This window comes from Bos indicus, chromosome 10 (assembly GCF_029378745.1).
Source record: "Bos indicus isolate NIAB-ARS_2022 breed Sahiwal x Tharparkar chromosome 10, NIAB-ARS_B.indTharparkar_mat_pri_1.0, whole genome shotgun sequence".
NCBI classification, from domain to species: Eukaryota; Metazoa; Chordata; class Mammalia; order Artiodactyla; family Bovidae; genus Bos; species Bos indicus.
The window spans coordinates 14,585,446-14,602,099 of NC_091769.1; the positions used below are offsets into that span (position 1 = coordinate 14,585,446).

A 16,654-nucleotide genomic window follows, 5' to 3' on the forward strand; every position below is an offset into this window, starting at 1 on the left:
GCTGTGACTGCTGCTATTGAGACTTACTCATAGGTCAAAAAGCTACTTATCTGAGCACTTTCACTTAAAACAGATTAATTTATTTGCTGTATCTGAAAGTTTGCTAAGTAATTGGGTGGTTTTAATGGAAGTTACTGCTTTCTGATCCTTGTATTAACATGATCTAAGGTCCTTTTTATTATACGCAATCCATATTATTGACCACAGTTGCCCTGTTTTCATTTAAATGTAAGCAGCTTGTCAAGTAGAAAATATTTCATTTAACTTGGCTTGGAAACCTGCTATTTTAATATGTATAAGTTTTTTTTTTTCAATTGACAGACTGTCTTTTAAACATATGTTTATTTTGTAGTAATAAATTGTGTTCTGAATAGAGTATTTTCTCATAATAAAGTAAAAATATATGTTCTTAAAACTATTTTAAAATAGTAAATGTTTTTCAAAAGTTAATGTCAAAATACAAGAGTTTTTACTCCTAATTTTATTCATGTTTTAAATTTCTTTGAGTATATTACTACTGATCCTAACTTTGATAATTTCATGTTGTTTTATATTTATTGTTATATTCACACTATTGCTATCACTATCTTATATATGTATTAATATACTGATTACATCTAGACCAACCTAATATTGCAAAATTAAACCTAAAAAGCTTGCCTTTTTTGAAAAGAGGTGTTCAGAATCTATCCTTTGTTGCATGAACTTTTTGAATTTGAACGTAAAGGATTTTAGTAAATTTAAGTATCCAGTTTTTTCTGTGAGATCTCTAGTCAAAGAGAAAAGTAGCAGGGGGTAATTACCCCAACTTCAAATTATAACCTTTAATTGGCAAGAGTCCAAAAGAGTGATATGTGTGCAGTTTTATTTTTTCAAACAGATTTCTAGCTTACATGTTTTAATTCATTGTTTATTTTCACCCTCACTATTTAGGATATAGACATTTAAAATATACTGACATTTGAAGCCATAAAATCAGATTTTATGTTCCATAAATGCAGAGGTGAAATTTAAGTGATATGAAGATGTTTGCTGATGCACATTTGCTTCTTCCCAGGAATTTTTAAATTGCCTCTGTCAAATTTTTCTCCCAATGCCTATTTCATACTTATAAAGATATTTCATAATTTTATTTGCTTAGCCTATCCTGAAGACGGGAGGTGGGTTCCCAGTATATCTTTAAGATAGAGCAGAAATGGAAGAGAAATCATCCCCCAAATGTGGGTAGCTTAGAAATGTGAAACTTTCAAGATAAATTACTTGTTAATACCTCAGCTAGGTTAGTGATTCCTGTCTTTGTTTTTTTTTAAGGCACTAACCCAATGTTGGCTTGTTTCTATAGCACCTACTAAACTATTTTATGACATACATTTCAGTTTTCTTGAACACGTATTTGTCACTGAGCATCTACTCTGTCCAGGCACTGTGCTAAGCACTGGGAGTAGAGAAATGAAATACGTTGTCCCTGCTATCAAAGCATCTAATGCAGTGGGCAGGAAGAACATAAATCAATGGCAGTTGATATAAAAGGAACCCTACAGGAGATGGTGTGCTCCAGCCTAACGAGTCAGAGGTCAGCTCACTTGAGGAAGCCACGGCTTCACAGGGTGGATGATGCTTGAGCTGAGGCTCTAAGGCTGTTGCTGCTAAGTCGCTTCAGTCGTGTCCGACTCTGTGCGACCCCATGGACTGCAGCCTACCAGGCTTCTCTGTCCATGGGATTCTCCAGGCAAGAACACTGGAGTGGGTTGCCATTTCCTTCTCCAGTGCATGAAAGTGGAAAGTGAAAGTGAAGTCGCTCAGTCGTGTCTGACTCTTAGCAACACCATGGACTGTGGCCCACCAGGCTCCTCCATCCATGGGATTTTCCGGGCAACAGTACTGGAGTGGGGTGCCATTGCCTTCTCCCGAGGCTCTAAGGCTAGAAGGATGGAAAAGAACTCCAGGCATTCTAGTCAAGAGAGTCATTTTCTCTATCCTTAAGATAAAGGTCTGACACAGCATGTTGTACTTGGTTTCCTTGCAGTACTTCAACTCAGTAAGTTCACTACTGCTGCTATTACTTTGATCTCCCTCATAGTTTGGGAATTTCCTTAGATGACCTCTAAAACAACACAAGGAGGGAAAGAAGTAAGAAGGGGAGGGAAGAATGACAGAGGAGAGAGGTACTGTATCAGGATGGAGCCAGCACATGTAGCAGATCCAGATCATGAACTTGGGCTTGAGAATTTCATGACTCCCTTTGAGATGACTGAGAACCAATCTGAGGTCAGAAATCATTACATTTTTAAAATTTTTACTCATTTATTTTGAATTTTTGTCTGTGCTGGGTCTTCATTGCTGGGTGAGGGCATTCTCTAGTTGCAGGGAGTAGGGGCTACTCTTTGTTTTGGTACATGGGCTTCTTCTTGCAGGGGCTTCCCTTATTACAGAGCACAGGCTTCAATAGTTGCTGCACGCAGGTTCGGTAGTTATGGCTCAAGGGCTCTAGAGCATGGGCTCAGTAGTTATGGCGCATGGGCTTTCATTTCTCTGAGGCATGTGGAATCTTCCTGGATGAGGGATCGAACCCATGTCCCCTGCATTAGCAGGCAGGTTCTTAACCACTGGACTCCAGGTAAATCTAGAAATCATTGCATTTTAAGGTTTCTACCCCTAAGGTCCAGACTTCCCAGGTGGTGCTAGTGGTAAAGAACCTGCCTGCCAATGCAGGAGACACAAGAGATGTGGATTCAGTCCCTGGGTCAGGAAGATCCCCTGGAAGAGGGCATGGCAACCCATGCCAGTATTCTTGCCTGGGAAATCCCATAGACAGAGAAGCCTGGTGGGCTACAGTCCCTGTCACAAAAAGTCAGATATGACTGAGCACTTAGCCTACAGTCAGTTGGCACATGCCTCTAAGGGGTTCTCTGCCACCCTTTATGAATTTGACTTGGCTAGACTGCTGGGGAGTTGGGGGGGTTGTCATGATCAAATGACCTAATACCTAAGAGAGCCCTTTGAAAAATATAAGTTGGTAAACAAGAGCAAGGTAATATTAGTATTATTTATATTTTCAGAAAGTACTTTAGGGATTTACCCACGTAGCTCTGAAAATATATGACCATGTCTCACTCCAGGTAGGACTAAAATGAATTACTTTTCTGATCCCATAAGAGCCTTCCTTTACAGTCTTTCTTTTTTCAGTTATAATCTATCATTAACAATCAGTCATTAATATATAGAATTATATGCAGAATATAGTAATTTTTAATTCAATAACTGGGGACCATTATTCTTCTACAATTTTTAAATAAGCAGTTTAGCCCAGAAATAGAATTGAAGCTTGAAGTAGAGAATTTGGTGCCCAGTCTGGCTTTTACGAGTGACGTCACTGCCTTCTTTCCTTCTGAGACTTGTGGTCTAGAAAGCCGGTCATTTTTTCCCCCTTTGGTTTCATTGGTGCTACTTAATGGTAGCATAGAATTGCAGGATGTGAGGCGATCTTACAATGGTCTAGTCCAACTCATTTACTTTACAGAGGAGAACATGGGGGTCCATAGCTGTTAAATGACTCACTGATGATTACCAGATATTTGGCAACAGAATCAGACTGTCTCCCACTCTGGAGGGCTGGGGTGCAGGGAGAAAGTGAGAAAAGGCACCCAGGGTCTTTGAGCCCAAATGGCTATCCTTATTTTACACACCCATCCACTCAGGTACTGCCTCCAACAGGCGTGTCTTCAGAGATGGAAATTACTGTCCTAGGATGCTCCATACCTGCTAGGTAATTGCTGATGGATACGGATCCCTGGAGGGAAAGTGGTCCTCAACAGCAGCAGTAACAGCAGCAACAACGGGCAAAGACATCAGCTTTTATTGTACTCCAGTGTTTTATTTAACAACATTCAGTATAGAAAACTTAGGTAGATTTGGAGCGAGGGGCTCATTGGCATCCAAGTTAAAAGGGGGGCAGGCCTGGCCAAGCTTTGTTTGAGTACAGATTACTTTTTAGATGTTTAACAGTTCTGGATTAATGCCTGGGGGCTTGGGAATTCTTCCTCAACTAAAATGTTAGTGATGCTCAGAACCCAACCCTCTTTACTGCCAATGAAACAGACAAGCTAAGTTCATTAAAAAATCAATGAGTTGCCTAAAAGGAGCAAAGAGCTGATTCGATTTAAGCCTGGAGATTGCCCAGGACACACCAGGTGGAAAGAAGGGTCACAGTGACTGCTAGAAGCTAGGAGAGGAGGCAGTTGTCTGTTTATGCACAGAGCCAAGGTATCGAGGGAACCTAAGGCAACCAATTAGAACCAAGTGTGGCCTCTTATGCTATACACTGTCAGGGTCTATAGGTGGTGACCACCATGTAGAGAGGGCAAGGAAGGCTGGGGAATGTGACAGTCTTATGAGGAAGGAAGCTCAGATGAGGAGAGAAAGACCAAAGATGGTAATGGAGTTTGTTTTATTTCCTGTTTAGAAGTTCAGAGAGCATCATTCTGGGCATGAGGAGACCTTGACTAGTTTGGTAAAGTACAGTAAACAAAAGAACGTTCCCATCTAAAGGTCTCCCTGCAGCCCCTGCGCTTTGGACAGCCCTGTACCTCCTTGGTAGCCAACTGGAAATGTTCAGTGACTCAGAGCAGAGGTGACCGGGGCACAGCAAGCAACACACCCAGCGAATAACAAGTTAAATCATTGTCAGTATATGGTCTCTGCCCAGTGGCTCATACAACATTTGGCAAACAAGGACTGAAAAATGCTGGGGTAGATACATCTGTGGTCTCCTTTCATTTTTTTATTTTTATTTTTTTTACCACACTACATGACATGTGGGACCTTACCTCCCCAGCCAAGGATCGAACCCATGTCCTCTGCATTAGAAGCACAGAGTCTTACCTTAACCACTGGACCACCAGGGAAGTCCCTGCTTTCATCTTGTATGAGCAGTTTCCTCCTCTTTCCACACCTTCAGCCACCTTTCTCATCCCCATCTCCTATATCCTCTCTTAAAATTTATTGAAACTTTATTTTGCCTATATCAAAATATGAGAGGTGTGAACCAAAACTCTGAAACAGAAGTCAAGCTTTCTTTAGTTCATTCTAAATCTATGACTTCTTCTCTTTAAATCTATTTTGAATTTACAGTCACGCCAATAAGGCATTCGTTAATTGACATGGTTATGTGTGACTGTATTTCAAGGTTTTCTTTTCTTTCCTAATCCCGTAAGAACCACGTATTGGCTGCAATTACAGCTTATCTCAGAATCTCAGCAGGCCAAACCATGTTGTCAGATATATCATATTTGTTTGGGTTTTTTGTTTGTTTGTTTGTTTAAGGAGCAATATGTGGAGTCTTAGCTCACAAAGAAAACCTTCCTTGCAATACCTGAAAACATGACTTGTTGTGGGCCTCATGGGGAAGCTGTCTTAGAGATTTACAGCATCCTGAATCCATCGAACTATATTTCATACAAATATTCAGTGGCATACAGAGGTGAGTGTACGCCCTGTGCTTAAGTCTCACCTCTGCCGCTAAGTTTCAGGGAACTTAAAGAGTCCCTTTGTTTTTGTGGGCCAGCAAGTACATATCTTACCCATCATCTTGGTCCTAGAGTCTCGTAAAGTGACTGGCAGTAAGATCTTCATACACACATATGAATTGATAATTCAGTCTAATTTTACTTTTTTACATGTTGGCATAGCATGTTTTAGAATCAGAAGAAACTAAGAATCAGTTCACATACTTAGGCTTTAAATTAATAATTTCATCACCTTCCATTGTCCATACTTCCACTCTGCCCTCGCAGCATCAATACCTGAAGAATAAAGCCTTCCAAGGAGACTCAATATTTGTCTTCAGATATTTGAGGATTCTCTGTAAAAAAAGGATGTGGATTTGCAATGTTAGGAGGATAGAACTGGAATAGGAGGTAGGATGGGCAGTCAGAAAATGCGCGGACTCCCCATTACTGTACGTATTCAAACAGAAACCCGATCAGCCGGGGTGTAATGATGGAAGGATTCAAGAGTCAGATGGGGTGGAAGCAGGGTCAGATTAAAGAACCTTTTGGGTGGCTTTCAGACACCAAGTCTATGAGTCTCCTTCAGCCAAATGAAAGACTAATGCATTTTCTGTCAGTTACAAGGGAAAGACCACAGGTAGAAACTTCATCAGACTTGTCTAGATGCTGTAATTAGTTTAATCATCTGCTCATTTTGACTCTCAAATACTCTATCAGTATGAAACAGATAAGAAATAGAAGAGTACAAGAAAGAAGTAATTTTTTTTCCAGCCCAAAACCTATACATTTCTCTGTTTCGCTCCATTGAGCCAACTATGTGATATGGCTATCAAAAATGTGAATACCCTTGTAGCCTCTGTGAGATTCTACCAAGTACAGTGTCCACAATCAGGTGATCTAAGCCAGTGCAAGGTATGTGTTCAGGCATAGGCATTGCACTTTATGAGGAATGTGCCTGTACAGCACCACATTCAGAGAAAGGTAGCTTCAGTGGAGAATGTGAAATCATGCCTGGGTGATTCTTCCAGAAGTTTCTGGTTCAGGTCACAGAAAACCCAGCTCAAAGTTGCCTCGGTCACAGGGGAAATTTATTGAAATACATGACCGAAAAGCTAAGTATTGCTGGTTTTAGGTAGAACCTTATCCAGTAGTTCACTTTGGGCTCTGACCTTAGTAGGCTTCTGCCTTCACAGACCAAGAATGACTATAGAGCTTCTGAGGTGACCTGCTTTTCAGTTTAGACGGGAAGAGCAGGTCTTTTTCCCCTCAAGCAGCCAGAGGCAGTAGGTTTCAGTTTGATTGGACCAGTTTAACTCTCTGAACTTGGGGCGTGTAGGCGATGCCGACTAATTTAAGACTGGGCTACATGCCCCACCTCTAAAGCTGGGGTTGAAGTCATCTTCCCATGAAGCTCATGGGTTACTTAGAGACAAGGGGATGTTTGTTGGCATGCCATTACTAATGGAAGGGAGAAGGATAGAGGCCAGCCAAAGATAGCAAATGACCCTAGGAAGAAAATGGGATGTTTGTTGAGGAAAGAAAACATTGTTAAGACATGACAGCCGTTTTGAAATATGTGAAAAGCTGTCTTTAGACTTAATCACTGCAGCTCCAGACCATGATCCTATCTTATAGGAAGACATATTTGAACTCAGAATAAGAACAAATTTCCTAACAATTCAAGCTACCCAAGATAGAATCATTGGAATCCTGGCACTGGAAGTCTTCAAGCAAAGACAGGATGGCTGTCTGTCAGAAAAATTATAAAGCTAATTTCTACGTGAAACAAGGAATTAGACTAGGTGACCTCTAACAGCGTTCTGGATTCTGTGGCATGTGGAGGATTTAACCTAATAGAGATGCATCCTAATGAAAAACCCTTTCAGATATTTTGCCACACTAACGAAGATCATGGCATCTGGTCCCATCACTTCATGGGAAATAGATGGGGAAACAGTGGAAACAGTGTCAGACTTTGATTTTGGGGGCTCTAAAATCACTGCAGATGGTGACTGCAGCCATGAAATTAAAAGACGCTTACTCCTTGGAAGGAAAGTTAGGACCAACCTAGATAGCATATTCAAAAGCAGAGACATTACTTTGCCAACAAAGGTCCATCTAGTCAAGGCTATGGTTTTTCCAGTAGTCATGTATGGATGTGAGAGTTTGACTATTAAGAAAGCTGAGCGCCGAAGAATTGATGCTTTTGAACTGTGGTGTTGGAGAAGACTCTTGAGAGTCCCTTGGACTGCAAGGAGATCCAACCAGTCCATCCTAAAGGAGATCAGTCCTGGGTGTTCATTGGAAGGGGTGATGTTGAAGCTGAAACTCCAATAGTGTGGCCACCTGATGCGAAGAGCTGACTCCTTAGAAAAGACCCGGATGCTAGGAAAGATTGAGGGCAGGAGAAGAAGGGAATGACAGAGGGTGAGATGGTTGGATGGCATCACCGACTCAATGTACATGAGTTTGGGTGAATTCCGGGAGTTGGTGATGGACAGGGAGGCCTGGCGTGCTGTGGTTCATGGGGTCGCAAAGAGTCAGACACGACTGAGCGACTGAACTGAACTGATAGCAGATTTATTTGACCATAAAAAGTAGAATGGTCAAAGGCCTTTCTCAGAAAAAGCAACACCTCCTCCTTCCCCTCCCCCCCCCCACACACAGAGAACAGATATTCTTAAACTAAGACCACACCTTTTTTTGTAGCAAAGAAAACAGTTTGATGTAGCAGACATCTCAGATCTTCTTTGAAACGGAAGTACTCAATGGACTCCTCGGCCAGACCTTGTACTGTGAGGGAAAAAGTTGGTTTTTGCAGCTCACATTTGTCATGTTGAATTGTGATTCTCAGCTCCTGCTTTTCTCACAGAATTTAGGTCTGAATATTGAAATTCTCATTTATTTGCCCCGGAAATGATTGACTCTGGCTCCTGCACCCCTGGGTAGGGGAGGACATGAGCTGTGTCAGTTTTAAATACACAAGGGATAAAAGAGCACAGGCCGTCAGGTCCTTTTCTTCCCGCCCGCTGACCGGCAGACCCGGCACGTGAATAGTGGCTGCGCTGCACCTTGCTGCTCCAGCTGTTGTGTGTCGTGTGGAAATGCGTTGTCCTTGATGCTCGGGACGCAGTAAGAGCCAAGTGATCTAATTTATGGCTGTGATGATTTTCTGCCTGGTCCCATCTGAGCTGTGCCCTCCTCTAGGCACCTTAGAGCCTTTCTGTCGGCCCCAACTGTTTGTCAAATTCAGGGATATCTATTTTGAACTTTTCAAAACTGGTCACTCCAGAATGCAGCACCCTGGCCCAAGTTCAGGGTGTGAGGCAGGGAGAGCGTGCCAGTGAGTGGATCTTAGGACACGGGGATCACAGTGACCTCTTATACTTTACTGAGTGACCCCTCACTGAGTCCTCTTATCACTCATGTTTAAGTCATTTATTTGTATTTAAATAAGTGATATAACTTACTTTTTGTTTTTGTTTTGTTTTGTCCTAACAAGCTATGCTGATAGATTCACAGGCATGATTAGAGCTTGAACAAGGACAGAGATTGATGAATAGGGGAGATAGAGCACAAGTGAACTATATTTGTTCATTTTATATTGCTAGAAATAATATGTTTTATTCGTTTATTTTATCTCATAATACATTCAGTTAATCTGAAAATATCAGTTTGCCAAGATTCCCATTTACAGTTAACTAGGGTAAATTTTGTCCTGTTCCTTCTCAAAAAAACCAGCACTTTGTTTAGGCACTTTTATTTTAAGTTACCAAGCATTGTGTATTCAGTTTGTAAGGGATTCCCCTGGTGGCTTGGAGGTAAAGAATCTGCCTGCAATACAGGAGAGCAGGTCAGATCCCTAGGTCAAGAAGATCCCCTGGAAAGGAAATGGGCAACCCACTCCAGTATTCTTGCCTGGAAAATCCTATGGACAAAGGAGCCTGATGGTCTACAGTCCATGGGGTCACAAAGAGTCAGACAGGACTCAGCAACTCAGCAACAGCAATAACAATTCAGTTTGTGGTCATGTGAAAGTGATATTTTTCTCTCTCTCTGAGGGCTTTTTGAGATTTGGGCACTTTTTGTTTTTACAATTTCTGATGGGTTGGAGGTGATGCGACTCCGTTTCAGCACTCAGCACAATACCAGGTATAGTCAGACCGAATGTCTGTGTTAGTTCACCCTCCAGTAGGAAAAACATCTGTGCCTGAGTGGGAGACTCCAGGGGCGGGATGGATGCTTGGGCTCCTCTAGCTTATCTTTTCTAGACAAGAGCCCTAAGCCTAGTGAAAGGAGGGAGCTTCTGAAGCCATGAGAATCAGACAGGAATTCCAGGAATCTTTCTGATTCCAAAGCTTATGCATTCCCCCTCCCTTACTAGTTGCCTCATGAGTCAGCAGTCAATTCTAAGCCAGGTTCGGTGACCTTGGGCACTTTTCCCCTCTGAGCCTCAGTTTCCCTAACAGCAAAATGAGTAGATTAAACTAGGTCTCAGAGGTCCCCATCTATTTAAAAAAAAAAAAAAAAATGGGTCGTCTTTCTTCATTTAGAATATAAAATCTGTTTGCTATAATACTTGTTTATGTTAATATTTAGCCAGAGTTCTAGCTTAGTGCATCTGATTTGAAAAGAGAGCCCTTGCAAAATAACTACAGTTCTTAAAATTTGACGTTTAAAAAGAGAATAGAGTTCAGCATCAAAAGCTAGAATGTGATACCAGGAGCACAACAGATAAAAACGGTATTCTTTTAAAATTCCAGCCGTATGATTTAATTTTATATTTCTTTTTTTTTTCTCGCTATTTAAGAGAAAATAACACAAGCTTGAAAAGCAGTAAATATGTAAAGAGAAAATTTGTCAACTGATATTGGAAGATCTGACCCAGGTCACATATAAATCTCTCCGACAAGAGCTGCAGGGCAAGCCATAATTTCAGAGAGTAAAAGAGAAAATGAAAGCTCAAGCTGGTATCTTCTCTAAGTTCCATAGGTGGATTCATTTTAGTTTTCTGATTGTGCTTCTGAATATAATGTAAAAGGGCTGGTAGCAAGGTCTGTCTACCATCGTGTGTGTAAAAAGTACCTCTCCAGAGACAGAAGCATAATGAGAACCTTCCAAAGTTGCTTTTTTATCACCAGAGTCATTGACTAAATAATTGAGGCCCCATAAGTAAACTTTTGCATCGGTAATTTCCTTTCCAGGTTCATTTTCCAGATTCACAGGTCATATTACAGGACCTTTTTAAATTGCCAGCTGTATGGTCCTCTCAAGGAAATATAAGACCCAACTGATATTTAGGCCTGCCTGTTGTGAAGTCATTCTTCCTCATTTAGACACATAAAGGTCTGTCTTATGTTAGAATGAGGCATCCCCTGTTAGTGTAGCTTAAAATCTTGGATCTAATAGCTGATGAACAGAAAAAAAAAAAGCTATGCCCAGAAGAAAGGAGAGGTTTATCTAACTAGTGTTTCAAAATGCTGCTGGTTCTAGAAACTGATAAGCAAAGTCTATGACTGGAACAATTATCGTTCTGTTCTTTGTCCCCAATTATTAGTTAGACATGGAAAACTCAGTATGAGCAAAATGTGTAGGCAGGAAGGCGGACTTGGACAAGTTAAGTTATAAACAGCATCTCATATGTTGGGAGGTACAGGCAGTACATCAGCCCTAACAATGTTATTGTGTCCCTCTGAACTCTGCTCTCGGAGCTAAGCATTTGGAAGGCAGACCCAGAATAAAGAGAGGCATTCACGAAGCTAACATTTTATATTGAGAACCCTTAGTACCCCTTTTAATGTGCTATAAAATCAGGGGCTTCGCTTTTTCATGAACTGTGTGCAAACGCAGAAGCAGTGACTGGAGGTTGCCTCTGTTTGGGTCTGTTTTATGGTTGCCGCGCCTGTACAGTAATGTGATCTTGAAAAAGGTAAACAACAAAGAGTTTAGCAGTGAAAAATACGCCTAATATAAATACAGCCAAGTACATGGCACTTCAGAATTTGAAAAATATGACCCTGGCGTTAAATTTTCTGGTGGAATTAACAGAGGAACAGAATATAGCATTTAAGGCCATGTATCTGAGACAGAGAAAGGAGATAATACATCTAACTCTATGGTCTATGTGGCATTCATATAAAAAAAGCACAGTAGCTTTATTTAATTGAGAAAATGAATCAATTACAATGATGTTGCATCATCAGATTCTTGTGAAATAGAAGATATAAGTCACTGCATTGTGTAACAGTGTTAAAAAGTAATTGAGTATCTTAAGCATTTTGAATCAATTTCAGGTACTGGCACTGCTACCTTAATACAAAATTTATGAAGATGATTTCATATAATATGTTGCTATCAAAACCGTACAATAAAACTTGGTAACAATGTCTCTCTTTAAAAACCTGGGCGAAACAGTATGGTTACAAGATCATAAAACAGACTTTTGATATTGCTATTTCTCCTTTTCTTGTAGTAAAGAGAAAACGTTAAAAGAGTACAGTTTTAAGTGGTCTTAAACCATGCTTTTAACCCAAAGAATAGGGCAAGGTGGAGACTTCTTCCTAGGTCTCAGTCTATGAAGAAAATTCCATTTAGTTCACACAATGGATGTTCCTGGAAACCATGTCTCACAATCCATCGCTGAATTCATTTTGAAACATATCACTTAAAATGTTTTCCTTGGAGAATTTGTAATCCCCCTGACTGCTGGAAATTTGTGGAAAAACATTGTCTTTGATGTCAAAAATGGTTTTCTCATTCTGTGTTCATTACAAATAACTCTTGTTGGAAGTAGATATATCTCACTAAGAATGCTGGGGGCATGGGTAATCTATGTGTACTTTAAAAACTACAGTTGGCCCTTGAACAACGAAGGGGTTCATCTGGGTTTAGTTTAGTTGGCCCCCCATGTCTGAATATCTGAGGTTCCTTCACATCCATGGATTCAACCAACCATGAACCATTGAGTGCTGTAGTATTTACTAATGAAAACTAGCCTCGTGTAAGTGGGCCTGCACATTTCAAACCCATGTCGTTCAAGGACCAACTGTAAAAGCAAGCACCAAAGATATCTCATAGGAGAATTTGCCTGGGGTTTTCATGATGTTTTTAAAGGTGCTGTGGCTTTTTACTAAAATCCTAACCACTCCAAGGTGCTAGTTAAGAGCTGTATTCCTTTTTAATGTAAACATTTCCCTGCAGATCCTTATACAGAAGAACACACTGACTAGAGGAATAAGAAGGCACAGTAATTCACGACAGTATTCAGTAGGAACTACCAAAGTAGACTAAGACCCAATCCACCTCAGATGGAAGTTTCAGGGAGTTGTGCCTGGGGAGGGCATGATGCGGAGCCAAGAGCAGGAAAGAGAGGATACCATGTTCAGTTAAGATAACACATGGGAAAGCACTTTTTAAAACACTCAAGCACTGGGTGGGAGGGTCTGCTGACCAGCCATAGGGATGCAAAAGAAATGAAGAAATATGGCTTCTGCCCTGGAGAAGCTTAACAGTCCAGTTGAGAAGAACCCGTGTGCCCAAACTGATAATTTATCAACTTTACCATGCCAAATATAAACACATGTGAATCCAGTTGTTTTTAAGGAATGCTGTGATGTAGGCGGATATGATGCTGGAAAGAAGGGAGCATGGGAGAGGCCCCAGAACAACCACAGCCAGATCCTGAGGCCTTGGGCCTGTCCCAACCTCTGGGAGGCCCAGTTTTTCCCATCATAGAGTAGAGATGACCATCCTTGCCAGACTCAGGATGGTTGTGCAATCTAATGATAATGTGTATGTGAAAGAACTTTTAAAGGCACCATTAAAAGCATATAAGGAACTATTAATTAATTTACCTATATTTTACCAGCTTGTTAAAGCACAGTCTATCCCAGCAAATAACTGACCCCTCAGTAATTACATATAAGCCCTGAAATTTTCCTCCTTAGGAAAACTAATACCTGGGACTCCATTTGCATTGAGTTTGTAGTAACTGTAAGGCAGTTTTTTTAGGGGGGTGGTTGGAGGAGGAGGGACACTTAAGAGTTTAATACTTTAACTACTAAGTGGATGTTTTATTAATTTAGTGACTTTCTAAGAGATGTGGTTTATCGGTGTTAGCTGAGTGAGCATCCTGCCTCCAGAACAGGCATTCCTCTTTGACTCAGCTCTCTTCCCCTAAAAAGCAGTGTTAAAACTTGTGTGCATTTGATTTTCCCAGAAAGCATTGCTGCCCTGGAAACAGGCTGGAGGAACTTTGGAAAAGGTGGAGTCCTCACCCACTCTTGAGTCAGAGGCAAATACTTCAACCACATAATTAAAGTTTTCTTCACAAAATAGGGGATTGTGAGCAGACACTGGCAGGAATCCAAAATTCTAATTTCTGACTATGATTTAATTTCAATTTTAAATAAATCGGTTTTTAATTTAAAAAGAGTGAGCTTCATAACATTAGCAATGATTGCAACATTAAGCCCAGTGTTCACAATCTAGCAATATAAAACATTATTTATATCTGAATCGTAAACAGCCTTTTGAAATGGATTATGGTTTTTCTCCCTATTCTAATACAACCTGGAGGGTACTAAAAAGTGTTGTGTGAAATTAACATTCTGCTGACTTTCGCCTATAAATGAGAAGCGAGCTATTAACATTTGTGTATTTTCATTATGTAAATTGTGTTAACACATGCCCACAAATTGCCACCAGCAATGCAATAATTTTCTCTCAGTGATCATAATGTGTCCAAGTGAGTCATTTTGATTATGACATGCTAATTACATATTGCCTTTTTTCAGATTCAGAAAAACCAGGGATCTTTAATGGTAAGCTTTATGAGTTCAGAAAAAAATTCACTTTTCTTTTTCCTGATGGCTGCTTCCTTTGCATGCTTGAATGCCTTGTTTTAAACTTAGCAAATTGCATTTTGAAGAAAATGCAAACCTTTAACTGCCTGTATTAGATTAGGTACCATTAGAAATAATAGAACATCCTGAGCATCAATGTTTTTATAAGAGTTTGCTGTTGTTGATTAATCTTGCTATATTTTATTGCATTAATGATTTTTTCTTTCCACTCCACTGTAAAGATATTGCATAGAGGCTAATACTTTTTCCTCTCTTCTTTCCCATTGCAGCCTCTCCAGCTTCTGCAGTGCATTGTTGATGAGGTGAGGCATCGTCTTATGTGCTTTCACTCCTAAAGTCATTCCTAATGGTGTGGAAAGCTTATATTTTGTTTCCTAATGAAGCACAGTGCCCAACATCCTCAGAGCAAGTTGTGTTGTATGGCTCTGAGCTGTGTTACGTGAACTGGCCTTGTCCTGAATCCCGCTCTTCTGATGCCGGCTGAGGATCTCTGCCAAAACAGACTATCCTACAGGCTGGTCCTTGGGGGTATCAGAAGCCCTAAAGACGAAACATGATAATATTAATTTATCCTCTCTCTGGCCAGATGGGGATGGAGCCGGAAATTAAAGTGGTACCATTTTTTTTTTCTGTAACAGATATTTAAAGTCATTCAGTAGACAAGGGTCAGAGTTGAACAGCAGAAATAAGCTGGATAAAATTTGTCCTCCTTGCTTTACTTACCCAAAGCATAGCAGAGTGACAAAAGCGTTGAAAAGCTCTAGGTCAACAATTCAGCTTTAATTCCTCATTAGGCATTTCCCCTGAACATACTCCTGACTTTTTGTGCTTGTAACTGGTATTCTCACATGTTAAGTCACCCTACCTCTGATCATCCTTATCCATCAAGTTTCACTGTCCCTTTGCCTTCATGGAGTTAAGCTACCTGAATTTCATTCTCAGTCAGCTTTCTACTTTTGACTCTGACTTTGAATTCCTTTTTTTCCGTAAATTAGCAGTCTTATGGTATACACGATTCCAATTAAGAAACATTGATGTTTTGTAGAAACAGTTTTTCTGGGCTTGGGCTCGCCTGCTAGCAGTGTTTATTTTTTAAACTTTAATTTTACAATATTTGAAATGCCTGTAGTGAAGGCGATAAATGTTTCAGATAGGAAAGTTTGAAAGAAAAAAAATCGTAATTCATAATTATTCCTCTCAATTAAACATCTGTATAACCAGTTATGAGATTTGGGAGAAAAAATAAAGATCCTCCTAGGAAAAAAACACATACACATATCACAACAATAGTAAGAATGGGCTCCAGCATCCTTAATGGCTGCATCAGTCAGTCCATATATCCCATGCAAGCCATAAACCATGTTAGTGCAGAAATGAAGGCACCATCCGGAAACAAATGGAGGCCCCATTATCTCAAATATCAGACAGACCTCCTGGATCTAACAGCTCATCAATGTCTTCTGTCATCTTAGATTCTGAAGGCCTCCCATCCCCATCAGAATTCTCCTAATTAAACTGATTTTCCTGAGCTCCCCCTTCAGGATTGCTTAGGAAAGTGTCCCGGGAAATTTGGCCTACCCAGTCAAGTGCGCAGCCTGCCACATTTCCTGGGCTCTACTGTTCTTGGTCTGCCAGACTCTTGGGCATCAGAACATTCAGGTACAGATATATTCTCCAATAATACAGGTATTGCTGGAGCGCTCACTTGAAGATTTTCTGGATCAAATGGATATTTGTATTCCTTATTTAAAGTAGCAGTGATTGCTATTAAATGTAAAATATTTTACTTGTTTGAGTTGGGCAAAGTCTTGAGACTTTTGAAATCATCATAGGGAGATTTTCTAAGGAGAGAAGGTCTATGTGATGAAGGACAATAGCTTATAACTTAAATAGTATGTTTTTCTTTATAGTGCTTCTTCCTCAGGTGAGAGAAAACTGTAACTTGAGACATCTATTCCCATTTTATCTAAAAACATTGATATCTTTTTTTATGAAGACTTGGGAAATTCACATATATCTTTAAAACAAACGGAACTTGATCTTGGAACCAGCTGATGGTTGGTAATAAGAGTATTAGGAATGAGTTGGCCAGATGACCTGCCTTAGGCAAGGTGCGTCATAGCTTCTAAGAAAGGAGGGTTTGGTGGGATCCTTTCATTACTGTGCTTGTCCCACGGTTGTTAGATTTCTCATTGCTGTAAAACAGTGCTTCTCAAAGGGTATGGGTAGTTCAAGGACTAACTACATCAGGATTATCTAAGACAGTTGTTTAAAATGCAGACT

General features: G+C 40.3%; 1 protein-coding gene across 13 annotated transcripts in view; it reads left to right on the forward strand.

Annotated features, from left to right (window-relative positions):
• Positions 1 to 16,654, forward strand: part of MAP2K5 (mitogen-activated protein kinase kinase 5) — a 268,500-nt gene that overhangs the window by 189,938 nt on the left and 61,908 nt on the right. For 6 of the 13 annotated variants that reach the window (XM_070796959.1, XM_070796955.1, XM_070796966.1 and 3 more), the window contains 2 exons: positions 14,303 to 14,329; positions 14,641 to 14,673. In XM_070796959.1, coding sequence (XP_070653060.1) covers positions 14,303 to 14,329; positions 14,641 to 14,673 — 60 coding nt within the window. Of the gene's footprint in view, positions 1 to 13,725; positions 13,771 to 14,302; positions 14,330 to 14,640; positions 14,674 to 16,654 lie in introns of all 13 variants that reach the window. The other 7 variants (XM_070796958.1, XM_070796965.1, XM_070796964.1 and 4 more) reach the window with 2 other exon arrangements.